General features: G+C 54.9%; 1 protein-coding gene across 7 annotated transcripts in view; it reads left to right on the top strand.

Annotated features, from left to right (window-relative positions):
- The window catches only part of ncor2 (nuclear receptor corepressor 2), a 1,088,322-nt gene that overhangs the window by 104,304 nt on the left and 967,968 nt on the right, over nt 1-16,050 (top strand). For 6 of the 7 annotated variants that reach the window (XM_072510208.1, XM_072510371.1, XM_072510235.1 and 3 more), the window contains 2 exons: nt 2,676-2,789; nt 9,510-9,566. In XM_072510208.1, coding sequence (XP_072366309.1) covers nt 2,676-2,789; nt 9,510-9,566 — 171 coding nt within the window. The remainder of the gene's footprint in view (nt 1-2,675; nt 2,790-9,509; nt 9,567-16,050) is intronic. The other variant, XM_072510262.1, reaches the window with a different exon arrangement.

Consider the following 16,050-nt stretch of genomic DNA (forward strand, 5'->3'; position numbering starts at 1 on the left):
CTGAATGGCCTCCTTCTGCACTGTCAATTCGATGATAAAAGATCGCCACCCCCGATTTTTTGCATCGAAACCCGAATGAAACACCTGACCTACCCACCCCTTTCTCAACCTTACCTGATGCGCCACCCTCAGGTGCGTCTCCTGAAGCATGGCCACATCTGCCCTCAGCCCCTTCAGGTGCGCGAACACCCGGGCCCGCTTGACCGGCCCATTCAGTCCCCTTACATTCCAGGTTATCAGCCGGATCAGGGGGCTACTCACCCCCCTCCCCCGCTGACTAGCCAAAGCCCTTCCTAGGCCAGCCACGTGCCCACGCCCCCCCGCACGACCCGTTCCCCACAGCGGCAGACCCCCTCCCCGACCTCCTCTACCAACTCCAGTTCCCCCTTGGCCATTCCAACAGCAACCCGGTCCCCCCCCACCCCCTCCCCCAGTTAAGACCCCCCATAGCTGCATTGCTCCCCCCATTGCACTCCCATAAGTCAGCTGACCCCTGCTGACCCCGGCCACTCCATCGCCCCCCCCCCAGTGTGGAACTTCCCCTCCCCCCCTTGCCCACCAAGAGGATCTCATCCATTCCACTCCCAGCGCGGGAGAAAAAGCCTGTCCACTCGCCCGGCCCCCCCTCCCCTGGCGCAGCTCCCTTTCGAGGCCGGACCCCACCACCCCCAACTCAGGCCTCTCGTCGCCCCCCCCCCCCCCTCGCCCGCAGGGCCCCATCTCCCCTACCGACCATCAACCCCCCAAGCAGTTTACCTACCCGCCCCCACGAGCCCGCCCGGTGGACCTAATTAAAACAATGCCCAATCAACCCCCGACAAGCAAAGAACCCCCCCTCGAAACACAACCCAACAATCCAACCATCCCTCCACCGCGACCCCTCATCCCCGACCCTTAGTCTGAGTCCAGTTTTCCGGCCTGAACAAAGGCCCACGCCTCCTCCGGGGACTCAAAATAATGGTGCCGGTCCTTGTAGATGACCCACAGTCGCGGCGGTTGCAACATGCCAAACTTCACCCCCTTCCTGTGCAGCACCGCCTTCGCTCGATTGTACCCGGCCCTCCTCTTCGCCACCTCCGCGCTCCAATCCTGGTAGATCCGGACCACCGCGTTCTCCCACCTGCTGCTCCGCTCCTCCTTGGCCCACCTTAACACACACTCTCGATCAACAAACCGGTGGAACCGCACTAGCACCGCCCGCGGCGGCTCGCTGGGCTTGGGCCTCCTCGCCAGCACTCGGTGGGCCCCCTCCAGCTCCAAGGGTCCCTGAAAGGCCCCCGTTCCCATCAGCGAATTCAGTATGGTGACCACGTAGGCCCCCACGTCCGATTCCTCCAGCCCCTCCGCGAGACCCAGGATCCGCAGGTTCTTCCGCCTCGACCGGTTCTCCATCGGCTGGGGCTGGTTTAGCTCACTGGGCTAAATCGCTGGCTTTTAAAGCAGACCAAGGCAGGCCAGCAGCACGGTTCAATTCCCGTAACAGCCTCCCCGAACAGGCGCCGGAATGTGGCGACTAGGGGCTTTTCACAGTAACTTCATTGAAGCCTACTTGTGACAATAAGCGATTTTCATTTCATTTCATTTCATCTCCTCGAACCTCGCCTGCCATTTCTTGTGGAGCGCCTCGTGCGCCTCCACCTTCACCGCCAGGCCCAGGACCTCGTCCTCGTTCTCCGAGACCTTCTGCCGGACCTCCCGGATCGCCGCCCCTTGGGCCGTCTGGGTCTCCAGCAGCTTATCGATTGAAGCCTGTATCGGCTCCAGCAGCTCTGCTTTCAGTTCCTTAAAACAGCGCTGTCCCACGCTGCCTGGTCTCCGCCCGCCGCCAACTTGGTCCTCCTCCCTCGTACCTTTCTTTGCTTCAATGCCACTTTTTTAATCCCCCCACTCCTGGTCCACTCCATACACTGTCGGGGGAATGTTGCTGTCCCCTTCCCACACCGGGAAACGTCGAACAAGCGCCGTTACGGGCCCGAAAAACAGCCCAAAAGTCCGTTTTTAGCGGGAGCTGCCGAACGTGCGACTTAGCTCCGCATAGCCGCAACCGGAAGTCCCACCTCTGCAGTCTTTCAAACAGAACTGATTCCAGTTCTGAGGTCAGTCTCCCAGTGGCCAAATCTTCCAACGTCCAAGTATCTGTTCCAAAGCCAAATGTTTTTAACAGTGTTTACAAACTCAACAAATCATTGCTTTGAAGTGTATTGAAACCAATAGCATAAAGCAAGCCTGTCTTCTCGCTTCATTTCTAACAGAGAGTCACTTAAAAAAAAATAATCTTTATTATTGTCACAAGTACATTAACACTACAGTGAAGTTACTGTGAAAATCCCCTAGTCTCCACATTCCGGCGCCTGTTCGGGTACACCGAGGGAGAATTCAGAATGTCCAATTCACCTAACAGCACGTCTTTCGGGACTTGTGGGAGGAAACCGGAGCACCCGGAGGAAACCCACGCAGACACGGGGAGAACGTGCAGACTCGGGGGGGGGGGGGGGGGGGGGGGTGGGCGAGTGGGGAGAGGTAAAAGCTGAAAGTTAATAAGACGAGTAATGACTCTCGGTCTCAATCAGGCAGTCTATTTAACCCCTTCCTGACAGCAGAATTCTCAGGGTGATGAATCTCATCATCCAGGATCCATTTGACAAACATTTCTGGAATCTCCTTTCATTCAACAGGAGCAGCTGGAAGCAGGAGCAGCCAAACCAGCGGAAGCTGCGAACCCCGCGTCCCCTCCGCACATCGAGCAGCGACACAGCAGCTTGGTGCAGATCATTTACAACGAAAACAGGGTAAGTGTGCAAGAGCCAGGGAATGGGAGCAATCACTCAACTGGGTAAAAAGGCAAAACCTTCTCAAAGCTTTCATTCACTGTCACATTGATCAGAGTGCATTCTGCTCACACACGCTCAGCTCACTCTCGCTCTGCCCACACGCACTCTGCTCACTCTCACACTGCTAACACTTGCTCTGCTCACACTCTCTCTGCTCACTCTCGCTCTGCCCACTCTTACTCTGCTCACTCCCGCTCTGCTCACTCTCGCTCTGCTCACTCCTTCTCTGCTCACTGTCGCTCTGCGCACACTCGCTCTGCTCATTCTCACTCTGCTCACCCCTGCTCTGCTCACACTCGCTCTGCTCACTCTCGCTTTGCTCACTCTCACTCTACTCACTCTCACTCTACTCACTCTCACTCTGCTCACTCCCGCGCTGCTCACTCTCGCAATATACACTGTCGCTCTGCTCACGGTCGCTCTGCTCACTCTCACTCTGCTCACTCTCACTCTGCCCACTTTCACTCTGCCCACACTCGCTCTGCTCACTCTCACTCTGCCAAACTCGCACGGCTCACACTCACTCCGCTCACACTCACTCTGCTCACTTTCACTCTGCTCAATCGTGCTCTGCTCACTCTCACACTCGCTCGCCTCACTCTCGCTCTTCTCACACTCACTCTGCTCACTCTCACTCTGCTCACTCCCGCTCTTCTCACTCTCGCTCTGCTCTCTCCCTCTGCTCACTCTCACTATGCTCACATTCGCTCTGCTCACATTATCTCTGCTCACTCTCGCTTTGCTCAGTCTCACTCTGCACACTCCCGCTCTTCTCACTCTCACTCTGCTCACACTTGCTCTGCTCACACTTGCTCAGCTCACTCTCACTCTGCCCACACTCACTCTGCTCACTCTCACACTGCTAACACTTGCTCTACTCACACTCGGTCTGCTCATTCACGCACTGCTCTCTCCCTCTGCTCACTCTCACTATGCTCACACTCTCTCTGCTCACTCTCACTTTGCTCAGTCTCACTCTGCACACTCCCGCTCTGCTCACTCTCACTCTGCTCACACTTGCTCTGCCCACACTCGCTCAGCTCACTTTCGCTCTGCCCACACTCACTCTGCTCACTCTCACACTGCTAACACTTGCTCTACTCACACTCGGTCTGCTCACTCTCGCTCTGCCCACTCTGCTCACTCCCTCTCTGCTCACTCTCGCTCTGCTCACTCGCACTCAGCTCACTCTCGCACTGCTCACACTCGCACTGCTCATTCTCACTCTGCTCACTCCTGCTCTGCTCACACCCGTGCTGCTCACTCTCGCTATGGACACTGTCGCTATGCTCATGGTCGCTCTGCTCACACTCACTCTGCTCACTCTCTCTGCTCACTCTCACTATGCTCACACTCACTCTGCTCAGTCCCGCTCTGCTCACACTCGCTCTTCTCACTCTCACTCTGCTCACTCCCGTGCTGCTCACTCTCGCTATGGACACTGTCGCTATGCTCATGGTCGCTCTGCTCACACTCACTCTGCTCACTCTCACTCTGCCCACACTCCCTCTGCTCACTCTCACTCTTCCAAACTCGCACGGCTCACACTCACTCCGCTCACACTCACTCTGCTCACTTTCACTCTGCTCAATCACGCTCTGCTCACTCTCACTCTGCTCAAACTCGCTCTCCTCACTCTCGCTCTTCTCACTCTGCTCACTCTCACTCTGCTCGCTCCCGCTCTGCTCACTCTCACTCTGCTCTCTCCCTCTGATCACTCTCACTATGCTCACACTCGATCTGCTCACATTATCTCTACTCACTCTCGCTTTGCTCAGTCTCACTCTGCACACTCCCGCTATGCTCACTCTCTCTCTGCTCACTCCCAGACTGCTCACTCTCACTCTGCTCACACTCACTCCCACTCTGCTCACACTTACTCTGCTCACTTTCGCTCTGCTCACACCCGCTCTGCGCACACTCGCTCTGATGTCTCTCGCTCTGCTCACCCCCGCTCTTCTCACCCTCATTCTGCTCACTCTCACTCTGCTCACTCTCACTTTGCCCACACTTGCTCTGCTCACACTCGCTCTGCTCACTCTCACTCTGCTCACTCCTGCTCTGCTCACTCTCACTCTGCTCACACTCACTCTGCTCACTCTCACTCTGCTCGCTCCTGCTCTGCTCACTCTCGCTCTGCACACTCTCGCTCTGCTCACTCTCACTCTGCGCACACTTGCTCTGCTCACTTTCGCTCTGCTCACTCTCACTCTGCTCACTCCCGTGCTGCTCACTCTCGTGATGGACACTGTCACTATGCTCACGGTCGCTCTGCTCACACTCACTCTGCTCACTCTCACTCTGCCCACACTCCCTCTGCTCACTCTCACTCTGCCAAACTCGCACGGCTCACGCTCACTCTGCTCACACTCACTCTGCTCACTTTCACTCTGCTCAATCACGCTCTGCTCACTCTCACTCTGCTCAAACTCGCTCTCCTCACTCTCACTCTGCTCGCTCCTGCTCTGCTCACTCTCACTCTGCTCTCTCCCTCTGCTCACTCTCACTATGCTCACACTCGCTCTGCTCACATTATCTCTGCTCACTCTCGCTTTGCTCAGTCTCACTCTGCACACTCCCGCTCTGCTCACTCTCTCTCTGCTCACTCCCACTCTGCTCACACTCACTCCCACTCTGCTCACACTTACTCTGCTCACTTTCGCTCTGCTCACACCCGCTCTGCTCACACTCATTCTGCTCACTCTCACTCTGTTCACTCTCACTTTGCCCACACTTGCTCTGCTCACGCTCTGCTCACTCTCACTCTGCTCACTCCTGCTCTGCTCGCTCTCGCTCTGCTCACTCTCTCTGCTCACACTCACTCTGCTCACTCTCACAATGCTCGCTCCTGCTCTGCTCACTCTCGCTCTGCTCACTCTCGCTCTGCTCACTCTCACTCTGCGCACACTTGCTCTGCTCACACTCGCTCTGCTCACTCTCGCTCTGCTCGGTCTCACTCTGCTCACTCCAACTCTGCTTACTTTCACTCTGCTCACTCTCATTTTGGCCACACTTGCTCTTCTCACACTCGCTCTGCTCACTTTCACTCTGCTCACTCCTGCTCTGCTCACTCTCGCTCTGCTCACTCTCCCTCTGCTCACATTCACTCTGCTCACTCTCTCTCTGCTCGCTCCTGCTCTGCTCACTCTCGCTCTGCTCACTCTCACTCTGCTCACACTTGCTCTGCTCACTCTCGCTCTGCTCACTCTCGCTCTGCTAAGTCTCACTCTGCTCACTCCTGCTCTGCTTACTCTCGCTCTGCTCACCCTCATTCTGCTCACTCTCACTCTGCTCACTCTCACTCTGCTCACACTTGCTCTGCTCACTCTCGCTCAGCTCACTCTCGCTCAGCTCACTCTCGCTCTGCCCACACTCACTCTGCTCACTCCCACACTGCTAACTCTTGCTCTGCTCACACTCGCTCTGCTCACTCTCGCACCGCCCACTCTTACTCTGCTCTCTTCCGCTCTGCTCACTCTCACCCTGTTCACTCTCGTTCTGCTCACACTCGCTCTGCTCATTCTCACTCTGCTCACTCCTGCTCTGCTCACACTCGCTTGCTCACTCTCGCTTTGCTCACTCTCACTCTACTCACTCTCCCTCTACTCACTCTCTCTCTTCTCACTCTCACTATGCTCACACTCACTCTGCTCAGTCCCGCTCTGCTCATACTCGCTCTTCTCACTCTCACTCTGCTCACTCCCGCGCTGCACACTCTCGCTATGTACACTCTCACTCTGCCCACATTCGCTCTCCTCACTCTCACTCTGCCAAACTTGCACGGCTCACACTCACTCCGCTCACACTCGCTCTGCTCACTCTCACTCTGCTCACTCCTGCTCTGCTCACTCTCGCTCTGCTCACTCTCACTCTGCTCACATTCACTCTGCTCACTCTCTCTCTGCTCGCTCCTGCACTGCTCACTCTCGCTCTGCTCACTCTCACCCTGCTCACACTTGCTCTGCTCACACTCGCTCTGCTCAGTCTCACTCTGCTCACTCCCGCGCTGCACACTCTCGCTATGTACACTCTCACTCTGCCCACATTCGCTCTCCTCACTCTCACTCTGCCAAACTTGCACGGCTCACACTCACTCCGCTCACACTCGCTCTGCTCACTCTCACTCTGCTTTCTCCTGCTCTGCTCACTCTCGCTCTGCTCACTCTCACTCTGCTCACATTCACTCTGCTCACTCTCTCTCTGCTCGCTCCTGCTCTGCTCACTCTCGCTCTGCTCACTCTCACCCTGCTCACACTTGCTCTGCTCACACTCGCTCTGCTCAGTCTCACTCTGCTCACTCCCGCTCTGCTTACTCTCGCTCTGCTCACCCTCATTCTGCTCACTCTCACTCAGCTCAATCTCACTCTGCTCACACTTGCTCTGCTCACACTCGCTCTGCTCACTCTCGCTCCGCCCACTCTTACTCTGCTCTCTTCCGCTCTGCTCACTCTCGCTCTGCTTACTCTCACCCTGTTCACTCTCGTTCTGCTCACACTCGCTCTGCTCATTCTCACTCTGCTCACTCCTGCTCTGCTCACACTCGCTCTGCTCACTCTCGCTTTGCTCACTCTCACTCTTCTCACTCTCCCTCTACTCACTCTCTCTCTGCTCACTCTCACTATGCTCACACTCACTCTGCTCAGTCCCGCTCTGCTCACACTCGCTCTTCTCACTCTCACTCTGCTCACTCCCGCGCTGCACACTCTCGCTATGTACACTCTCACTCTGCCCACATTCGCTCTCCTCACTCTCACTCTGCCAAACTTGCACGGCTCACACTCACTCCGCTCACACTTACTCTGCTCACTTTCACTCTGCTCAATCGTCCTCTGCTCACTCTCACTCTGCTCGCTCCCGCTCTGCTCACTCTCACTCTGCTCACACTCGCTTTGCTCACATTATCTCTGCTCACTCTCGCTTTGCTCAGTCTCACTCTGCTCACTCCCAGTCTGCGCACACTCACTCTGCTCACTTTCGTTCTGATCACACTCGCTCTGCTCACACTCACTCTGCTGACTCTCACACTGCTCAATCCCGCTCTGCTCACTCTCGCCCTGCTCACTCTCACTCTGCTGACTCTCACTCTGCTCACTCTTGCTCTGCTCAGTCTCACTCTGCTCACTCTCGCTATGCTCACACTCGCTCTGCTCATTCTCATTCTGCTCACTCCTGCTCTGCTCACACTCGCTCTGCTCACTCTCACTCTGCTCACACTCACTCTGCTCACTCCTACTCTGCTCACTCTCACTCTTCTCACTCTCACTCTGCTCACTCTCACTATGCTCACACTCGCTCTGCTCACATTATCTCTGCACACTCTCGCTTTGCTCAGTCTCACTCTGCACACTCCCGCTCTGCTCACTCTCTCTCTGCTCACTCCCACTCTGCTCACTCTCACTCTGCTCACACTTACTCCCACTCTGCTCACACTTACTCTGCTCACTTTCGCTCTCCTCACACCCGCTCTGCTCACACTCGCTCTGATGTCTCTCGCTCTGCTCACCCCCGCTCTTCTCACCCTCATTCTGCTCACTCTCACTCTGCTCACTCTCACTTTGCCCACACTTGCTCTGCTCACACTCACTCTACTCACTCTCACTCTGCTCACTCCTGCTCTGCTCACTCTCACTCTGATCACACTCACTCTGCTCACTCTCACTCTGCTCGCTCCTGCTCTGCTCACTCTCGCTCTGCTCACTCTCGCTCTGCTCACTCTCACTCTGCTCACACTTGCTCTGCTCACTCTCGCTCTGCTCACTCTCGCTCTGCTCGGTCTCACTCTGCTCACTCCAACTCTGCTTACGCTCACTCTGCTCACACTTGCTCTGCTCACACTCGCTCAGCTCACTCTCGCTCTGCCTGCGCTCACTCTGCTCACTCTCACACTGCTAACACTTGCTCTGCTCACACTTGCTCTCCTCACTCTCGCTCTGCCCACTCTTACTCTGCTCACTCCCGCTCTGCTCACTCTCGCTCTGCTCACTCTCACTCTGCTCACTCTGCTCACTCCCTTTCTGCTCACTCCCCCTCTGCTCACACTCCCTCTGCTCACACTCGCTCTGCTCACTCTTGCTCTGCCCACTCTCGCTCTGCTCACCCTCGCTCTGCTCACCCCCGCTCTGCTCACCCTCATTCTGCTCACTCTCACTCTGCTCACTCTCACTCTGCTCACTCCTGCTCTGCTCACTCTCGCTCTGCTCACTCTCACTCTGCTCACATTCACTCTGCTCACTCTCTCTCTGCTCGCTCCTGCTCTGCTCACTCTCGCTCTGCTCACTCTCACTCTGCTCACACTTGCTCTGCTCACACTTGCTCTGCTCACTCTCGCTCAGCTCACTCTCGCTCTGCCCACATTCACTCTGCTCACTCTCACAATGCTCGCTCCTGCTCTGCTCACTCTCGCTCTGCTCACTCTCGCTCTGCTCACTCTCACTCTGCGCACACTTGCTCTGCTCACACTCGCTCTGCTCACTCTCGCTCTGCTCGGTCTCACTCTGTTCAGGATGCTGTTCAGGATGCTGAAATAACCTGTGTCAGTGTCCTTATTCCTTGGGGAAGAATCTCCTCCATTTCCTGTGGTCTGAGCTCCATCACCTTCCTGTAAAGTCCACCTTTTGCTGAAATGAGTTCTGCGTTCTTGCAATAAATCCTCTTTTTAAAAAATCTATTTTCCTTCAGAGGAAAGCAGAAGCCGCCCATCGCACTCTGCAGGGACTTGGTCCTCGGGTCGAGCTGGTGAGTCCACCCCAGAGTCAATAACTTTCTGAATCCTTTATTCAGTGTTTGAGTGGGAACCGAAGGTCAGGATTTGACATCCCGCCAGCTAGGCGGGATAACAATGTGATTTATTTAAATGCAAATTACTGCGGATGCTGGAATCTGAAACCAACGAGAAAATGCTGGAAAATCTCAGCAGGTCCGGCAGCATCTGTAGGGAGAGGAAAGAGCTAATGTTTCGAGTCCGATGACTCTTTGTCAAAGCTAACTGACAGAGAAAGTGGGAAGTATTTATACTGTGGAGTGAGAATGAAAGATGAGTCATAGCCACAGAAACTCAGGGAACAGAGTGCTAATAGCTACGGAAACCAAGGGAACAGAGTGCTAATAGCTACGGAAACCAAGGGAACAGAGTGCTAATGGCTACGGAAACCAAGGGAACAGAGTGCTAATGGCTACGGAAACCAAGGGAACAGAGTGCTAATGGCTACAGAAACCAAGGGAACAGAGTGCTAATAGCTACGGAAACCAAGGGAACAGAGTGCTAATAGCTACGGAAACCAAGGGAACAGAGTGCTAATGGCTACGGAAACCAAGGGAACAGAGTGCTAATGGCTACGGAAACCAAGGGAACAGAGTGCTAATGGCTACGGAAACCAAGGGAACAGAGTGCTAATGGCTACAGAAACCAAGGGAACAGAGTGCTAATAGCTACGGAAACCAAGGGAACAGAGTGCTAATAGCTACGGAAACCAAGGGAACAGAGTGCTAATGGCTACGGAAACCAAGGGAACAGAGTGCTAATGGCTACAGAAACCAAGGGAACAGAGTGCTAATAGCTAAGGAAACCAAGGGAACAGAGTGCTAATGGCTACGGAAACCAAGGGAACAGAGTGCTAATGGCTACGGAAACCAAGGGAACAGAGTGCTAATGGCTACGGAAACCAAGGGAACAGAGTGCTAATAGCTACGGAAACCAAGGGAACAGAGTGCTAATGGCTACGGAAACCAAGGGAACAGAGTGCTAATGGCTACAGAAACCAAGGGAACAGAGTGCTAATAGCTACGGAAACCAAGGGAACAGAGTGCTAATAGCTACGGAAACCAAGGGAACAGAGTGCTAATGGCTACGGAAACCAAGGGAACAGAGTGCTAATGGCTACAGAAACCAAGGGAACAGAGTGCTAATGGCTACGGAAACCAAGGGAACAGAGTGCTAATGGCTACGGAAACCAAGGGAACAGAGTGCTAATAGCTACGGAAACCAATGGAACAGAGTGCCAATGGCAGTCCCCACAGAGAACAAAAGGTGTGAAAGGCCAAACAGCAGAGAAACTAACATTAGAGGGTAAACTGTGACAGATGTAGATGTGGGGGAGGGGGGATATGGGTGGGAGAGAGGTAAAACGAGAAAAAGGGGGGAGGGGGAAGCAAAGGGGAGAAAAGGTTAGGAAAGGGGGGATAAGGTAAGGGGAAAGAGTGGGTGGGAAATAGATATAAAGAAAGAGAAGAAATAAATAAAATGTTAACGTTAGTAAAATGAAATGGAATGAAAACAAAGGGGTGGCGATGGGATCGAGCTAACCGCCTGAAGCTGAGGAGACGATAGCGAGGCTGTGGTCTCCTCGATACCAGAGAGAGCAGACACAGACTGGGTGATCGCTTTGTGTGGCACCTTCGTTCTGCCTGCATTCAGGACCCTGACCTTCCCGTTCACTGGATCCCGTTCACTGGATCCCGTTCACTGGATCCTGTTCACTGGATCCCGTTCACTGGATCCTGTTCACTGGATCCCGTTCACTGGATCCTGTTCACTGGATCCTGGGAAACACAACCTCAGTAGCCAGAGGGTAAAATCGCCGACACTGTTAAACCTTTGAGAATTTGTCAGGAATCACAGAGAGCAGCAGGTATTGGAAAACCCATCGCAGAAACATACCTGAGTCAACTGCTCGCTGACCAGAGCAAACATCCAGAGTAAACATTGCTCTGGAAAGCTCAGCCAGAGTAAACATCGCTCCGGAAAGCTCAGCCAGAGTAAACATCGCTCCGGAAAACTCGTCCAGAGTAAACATCACTCCGGAAAGCTCAGCCAGAGTAAACATCGCTCCGGAAAGCTCAGCCAGAGTAAACATCGCTCCGGAAAGCCCGTCCAGAGTAAACATTGCTCCGGAAAGCTCAGCCAGAGTAAACATCGCTCCGGAAAACTCATCCAGAGTAAACATCGCTCCGGAAAGCTCAGCCAGAGTAAACATTGCTCCGGAAAGCTCAGCCAGAGTAAACATCGTTCTGGAAAACCCGGCCAGAGTAAACATTGCTCCGGAAAGCTCAGCCAGAGTAAACATCGCTCTGGAAAGCCCGTCCAGAGTAAACATCGCTCTGGAAAACCCGGCCAGAGTAAACATCGCTCTGGAAAGCTCAGCCAGAGTAAACAGCGCTCTGGAAACACAACCAGAGTAAACATCGCACTGGAAACTCGGCCAGAGTAAACATCGCTCCGGAAAACCCGGCCAGAGTAAACATTGCTCTGGAAAGCTCAGCCAGAGTAAACATCGCTCGGGAAAGCTCAGCCAGAGTAAACATCGCTCTGGAAACACGACCAGAGTAAACATCGCTCTGGAAACACGGCCAGAGTAAACATCGCTCCGGAAAACCCGGCCAGAGTAAACATCGCTCCGGAAAGCTCAGCCAGAGTAAACATCGCTCCGGAAACTCGGCCAGTGTAAACATTGCTCTGGAAAGCTCAGCCAGAGTAAACATCGCTCTGGAAAGCTCAGCCAGAGTAAACATCGCTCTGGAAAGCTCAGCCAGAGTAAACATCGCTCTGGAAAGCTCAGCCAGAGTAAACATCGCTCTGGAAAACCCGGCCAGAGTAAACATCGCTCTGGAAGCCCGTCCAGAGTAAACTTCGCTCTGGAAACCTGGCCAGAGGAAACATCGCTCTGGAAAGCTCAGCCAGAGTAAACATCGCTCTGGAAAGCTCAGCCAGAGTAAACATCGCTCTGGAAAGCTCAGCCAGAGTAAACATCGCTCTGGAAGCCCGGCCAGAGTAAACATCGCTCTGGAAAACCCGACTCAATGTGCGCCGCTGCGGCTGCCTGAATTCTCCGGCCTGCAATGGGGGCCCACATCCCGCCCGTCTGTTGCCGGTCCTGCCGCCGAAAATTGGAGTTGGTCCCTTAGCAGTGAGATTCCAGACGCTCACTGCCCTCTGGCTGAAAAAGTATTTTCTTATGTCCCATGTCATCATTCCACCAATCACCTTAAATGTGTGCCCCCTGGTAACTGCCCCCTTCGCTCGGGAAACACCTCCCTCCTGTTTATCCAGAGTCCCACGACTCGATTAAGCAGCTGCTCTCCCGCATAAAGTTGCAGAAGTGAAACCGGATATACTTCAGGACACCATCTCCAATACCACAACGCACGGGAAGGAAGAGTGGGATGGTGCTGGCTTGCTCGAGCCTAACATCACTGTCATACTACCTGTTATTGGACCCAAACAGGCCTTCGTGAGAAGGAATAGACATCAGCACGGGAGAGCTCTGAATACGCGAAGAACTGTTTGAAGTAAAGTCCAACATTGAGTACTGGTTGCAACTCTGCAATGATATCCAGATGGTCCACGGCACAGGGAATGTTTTGGGCAGGTGTGAAGGTCCATCAGCAAAATTACTCCATTGAAAAGGAGGCAGGGGACATCACAGACAGCAGGAAACGGTGGCAAAATGGTGAAACTCTCCCATGAGTGGTAATGCAGGGACAGCACTCACACCGAGGAGGCGACACACGCCAGAGAGAGCCGGTCTCTGCTGACAGAGATTAAACCCACAGTGGAGGAGCTCAGCAAAGCGACTGACTCAGTTGCCATTGGCACAGCTTCCATTCTGACACCCGTCAGGCAGGGGAAACCAGCTTTGCTGCAGCATCTTTCTGAAGCTCTCTGTCTCTGCCAGAGGGAAGGGCAGTGCCCCAGGATATGTGTGGAGCAAAGCCTGTGACCCTGTGCGTGAACAAGGGTGATGGCAGTGACTGTAACAACTATTGAGGCATCTCCCTGTTGAGCATCAGGGCAGAAGTACTTGCTCGTGTTGCTCTGGTCAAGCTGCAGAGTAAGGCTGAAAGTCCGAATCCCAGTGTGGATTCACAACTGGAAGGTGCACAATTGAGATGATCTTCCCAGTCTGGTAGCTGCAAGAGAAATGTCGTAACAATGGAGAGCATCATCCCCCACCGTCCTTCAGTGATCCTGGCTGGCGGACCTGTGGCAGTGGGCAGCACCTCTGCCTCTCTTTCAGAGAGAGAGAGGCCAGGGATCAAAACGATAACAACAAAAGTAACGAAAGGGGAAATAATGGATGATCAGGACGCTGAGAGACTGGACATTGTTTGTAGTGAGTTGTGTGCAGGCTGCGATGTCAGATTGCGAACGGATTTTACTGGGAACTTCACCAATCCAACATCTCACTGCCTCACCTCTGAGCTCTCAGCGTATCCGCGTATCCGGATCAGAGTGAACCCCGTTCGCTCTCAGCGTATCCGGATCAGAGTGAACCCCGTTCGCTGTCAGCGTATCCGGATCAGAGTGAACCCCGTTCGCTCTCAGCGTATCCGGATCAGAGTGAACCCCGTTCGCTCTCAGCGTATCCGGATCAGAGTGAACCCCGTTCGCTGTCAGCGTATCCGGATCCATGTGAACCCCGTTCGCTGTCAGTGTATCCGCATCGGGGTGAACCCCGTTCGCTCTCAGCGTATCCGGATCAGGGTGAACCCCGTTCCCTCTCAGCGTATCCGCATCGGGGTGAACCCCGTTCGCTGTCAGCGTATCCGCATCGGGGTGAACCCCGTTCGCTGTCAGCGTATCCGGATCAGAGTGAACCCCGTTCGCTGTCAGCGTATCCGGATCAGAGTGAACCCCGTTCGCTCTCAGCGTATCCGGATCAGGGTGAACTCCGTTCGCTGTCAGCATATCCGGATCAGGGTGAACCCCGTTCGCTCTCAGCGTATCCGGATCGGGGTGAACCCCGTTCGCTCTCCGTGTATCCGGATCAGGGTGAACTCCGTTCGCTCTCAGCGTATCCGGATCAGGGTGAACCCCGTTCGCTGTCAGCGTATCCGGATCGGGGTGAACCCCGTTCGCTGTCAGCGTATCCGGATCAGGGTGAACTCCGTTCGCTCTCAGCGTATCCGGATCAGAGTGAACCCCATTCACTGTCAGCGTATCCGCATCGGGGTGAACCCCGTTCGCTCTCCGTGTATCCGGATCAGGACGAACCCCGTTTGCTCTCAGCGTATCCAGATCAGGGTGAACCCCACGCGCTGTCAGCGTATCCGGATCAGGGTGAACCCCGTTCGCTCTACGCGTGTCCGGATCAGGGTGAACCCCGTTCGCTCTCAGCGCATCCGGATCAGGGTGAACCCCACGCGCTGTCAGCGTATCCGGATCAGGGTGAACCCCGTTCGCTCTACGCATGTCCGGATCAGGGTGAACCCCGTTCGCTCTCAGCGCATCCGGATCAGGGTGAACCCCGTTCGCTCTCAGCGCATCCGGATCAGGGTGAATCCCGTTCGCTCTCAGCGTATCCGGATCAGGGTGAACCCCGTTCACTCTCCGCGTGTCCGGATCAGAGTGAACCCCACTCGCTGTCAGCGTATCCGGATCAGGGTGAACCCCATTTGCTCTCAGCGTATCCGGATCAGAGTGAACCCCGTTCACTGTCAGTGGATCCGGGTCAGAGTGAACCCCGTTCACTCTCCGCGTGTCCGGATCAGAGTGAACCCCGTTTGCTATCAGCGTATCCGGATCAGGATGAACCCCGTTCGCTCTCAGCGTATCCGATTCAGGATTAACCCCGTTCGCTGTCAGCGTATACGGATCAGGGTGAACCCCGTTTGCTCTCAGCGCATCCGGATCAGGGTGAACCCCGTTCGCTGTCAGCGTATCCGGATCAGGATGAACCCCGTTCGCTCTACGCGCATCCGGATAAGGGTGAACCCCACTAGCTGTCAGCGTATCCGGATCAGGATGAACCCCGTTCGCTCTCAGCGTATCCGGATCAGGGTGAACCCCGTTCGCTCTCAGCGTATCTGGATCAGGGTGAACCCCGTTCGCTCTCAGTGTATCCGGATCAGGATTAACCCCGTTCGCTGTCAGCGCATCCGGATCAGGGTGAACCCCGTTCGCTCTCAGTGTATCCGGATCAGAGTGAACCCCGTTCGCTCTCAGCGTATCCGGATCAGAGTGAACCCCACTCGTTGTCAGTGTATCCGGATCAGAGTGAACCCCGTTCGCTCTCAGCGTCTCCGGATCAGGGTGAACCCCGTCCACTCTCCGCGTATCCGGATCAGAGTGAACCCCGTTCACTCTCCGCGTATCCGGATCAGGGTGAACCCCGGTCGCTCTCAGCTTATCCGGATCAGGGTGAACCCCGTTCACTCTCCGCGTATCCGGATCAGAGTGAACCCCGTTCACTCTCCGCGTAAGCGGATCAGGGTGAACCCCGTT

This window comes from Scyliorhinus torazame, chromosome 1, assembly GCF_047496885.1.
Source record: "Scyliorhinus torazame isolate Kashiwa2021f chromosome 1, sScyTor2.1, whole genome shotgun sequence".
NCBI lineage: Eukaryota > Metazoa > Chordata > Chondrichthyes > Carcharhiniformes > Scyliorhinidae > Scyliorhinus > Scyliorhinus torazame.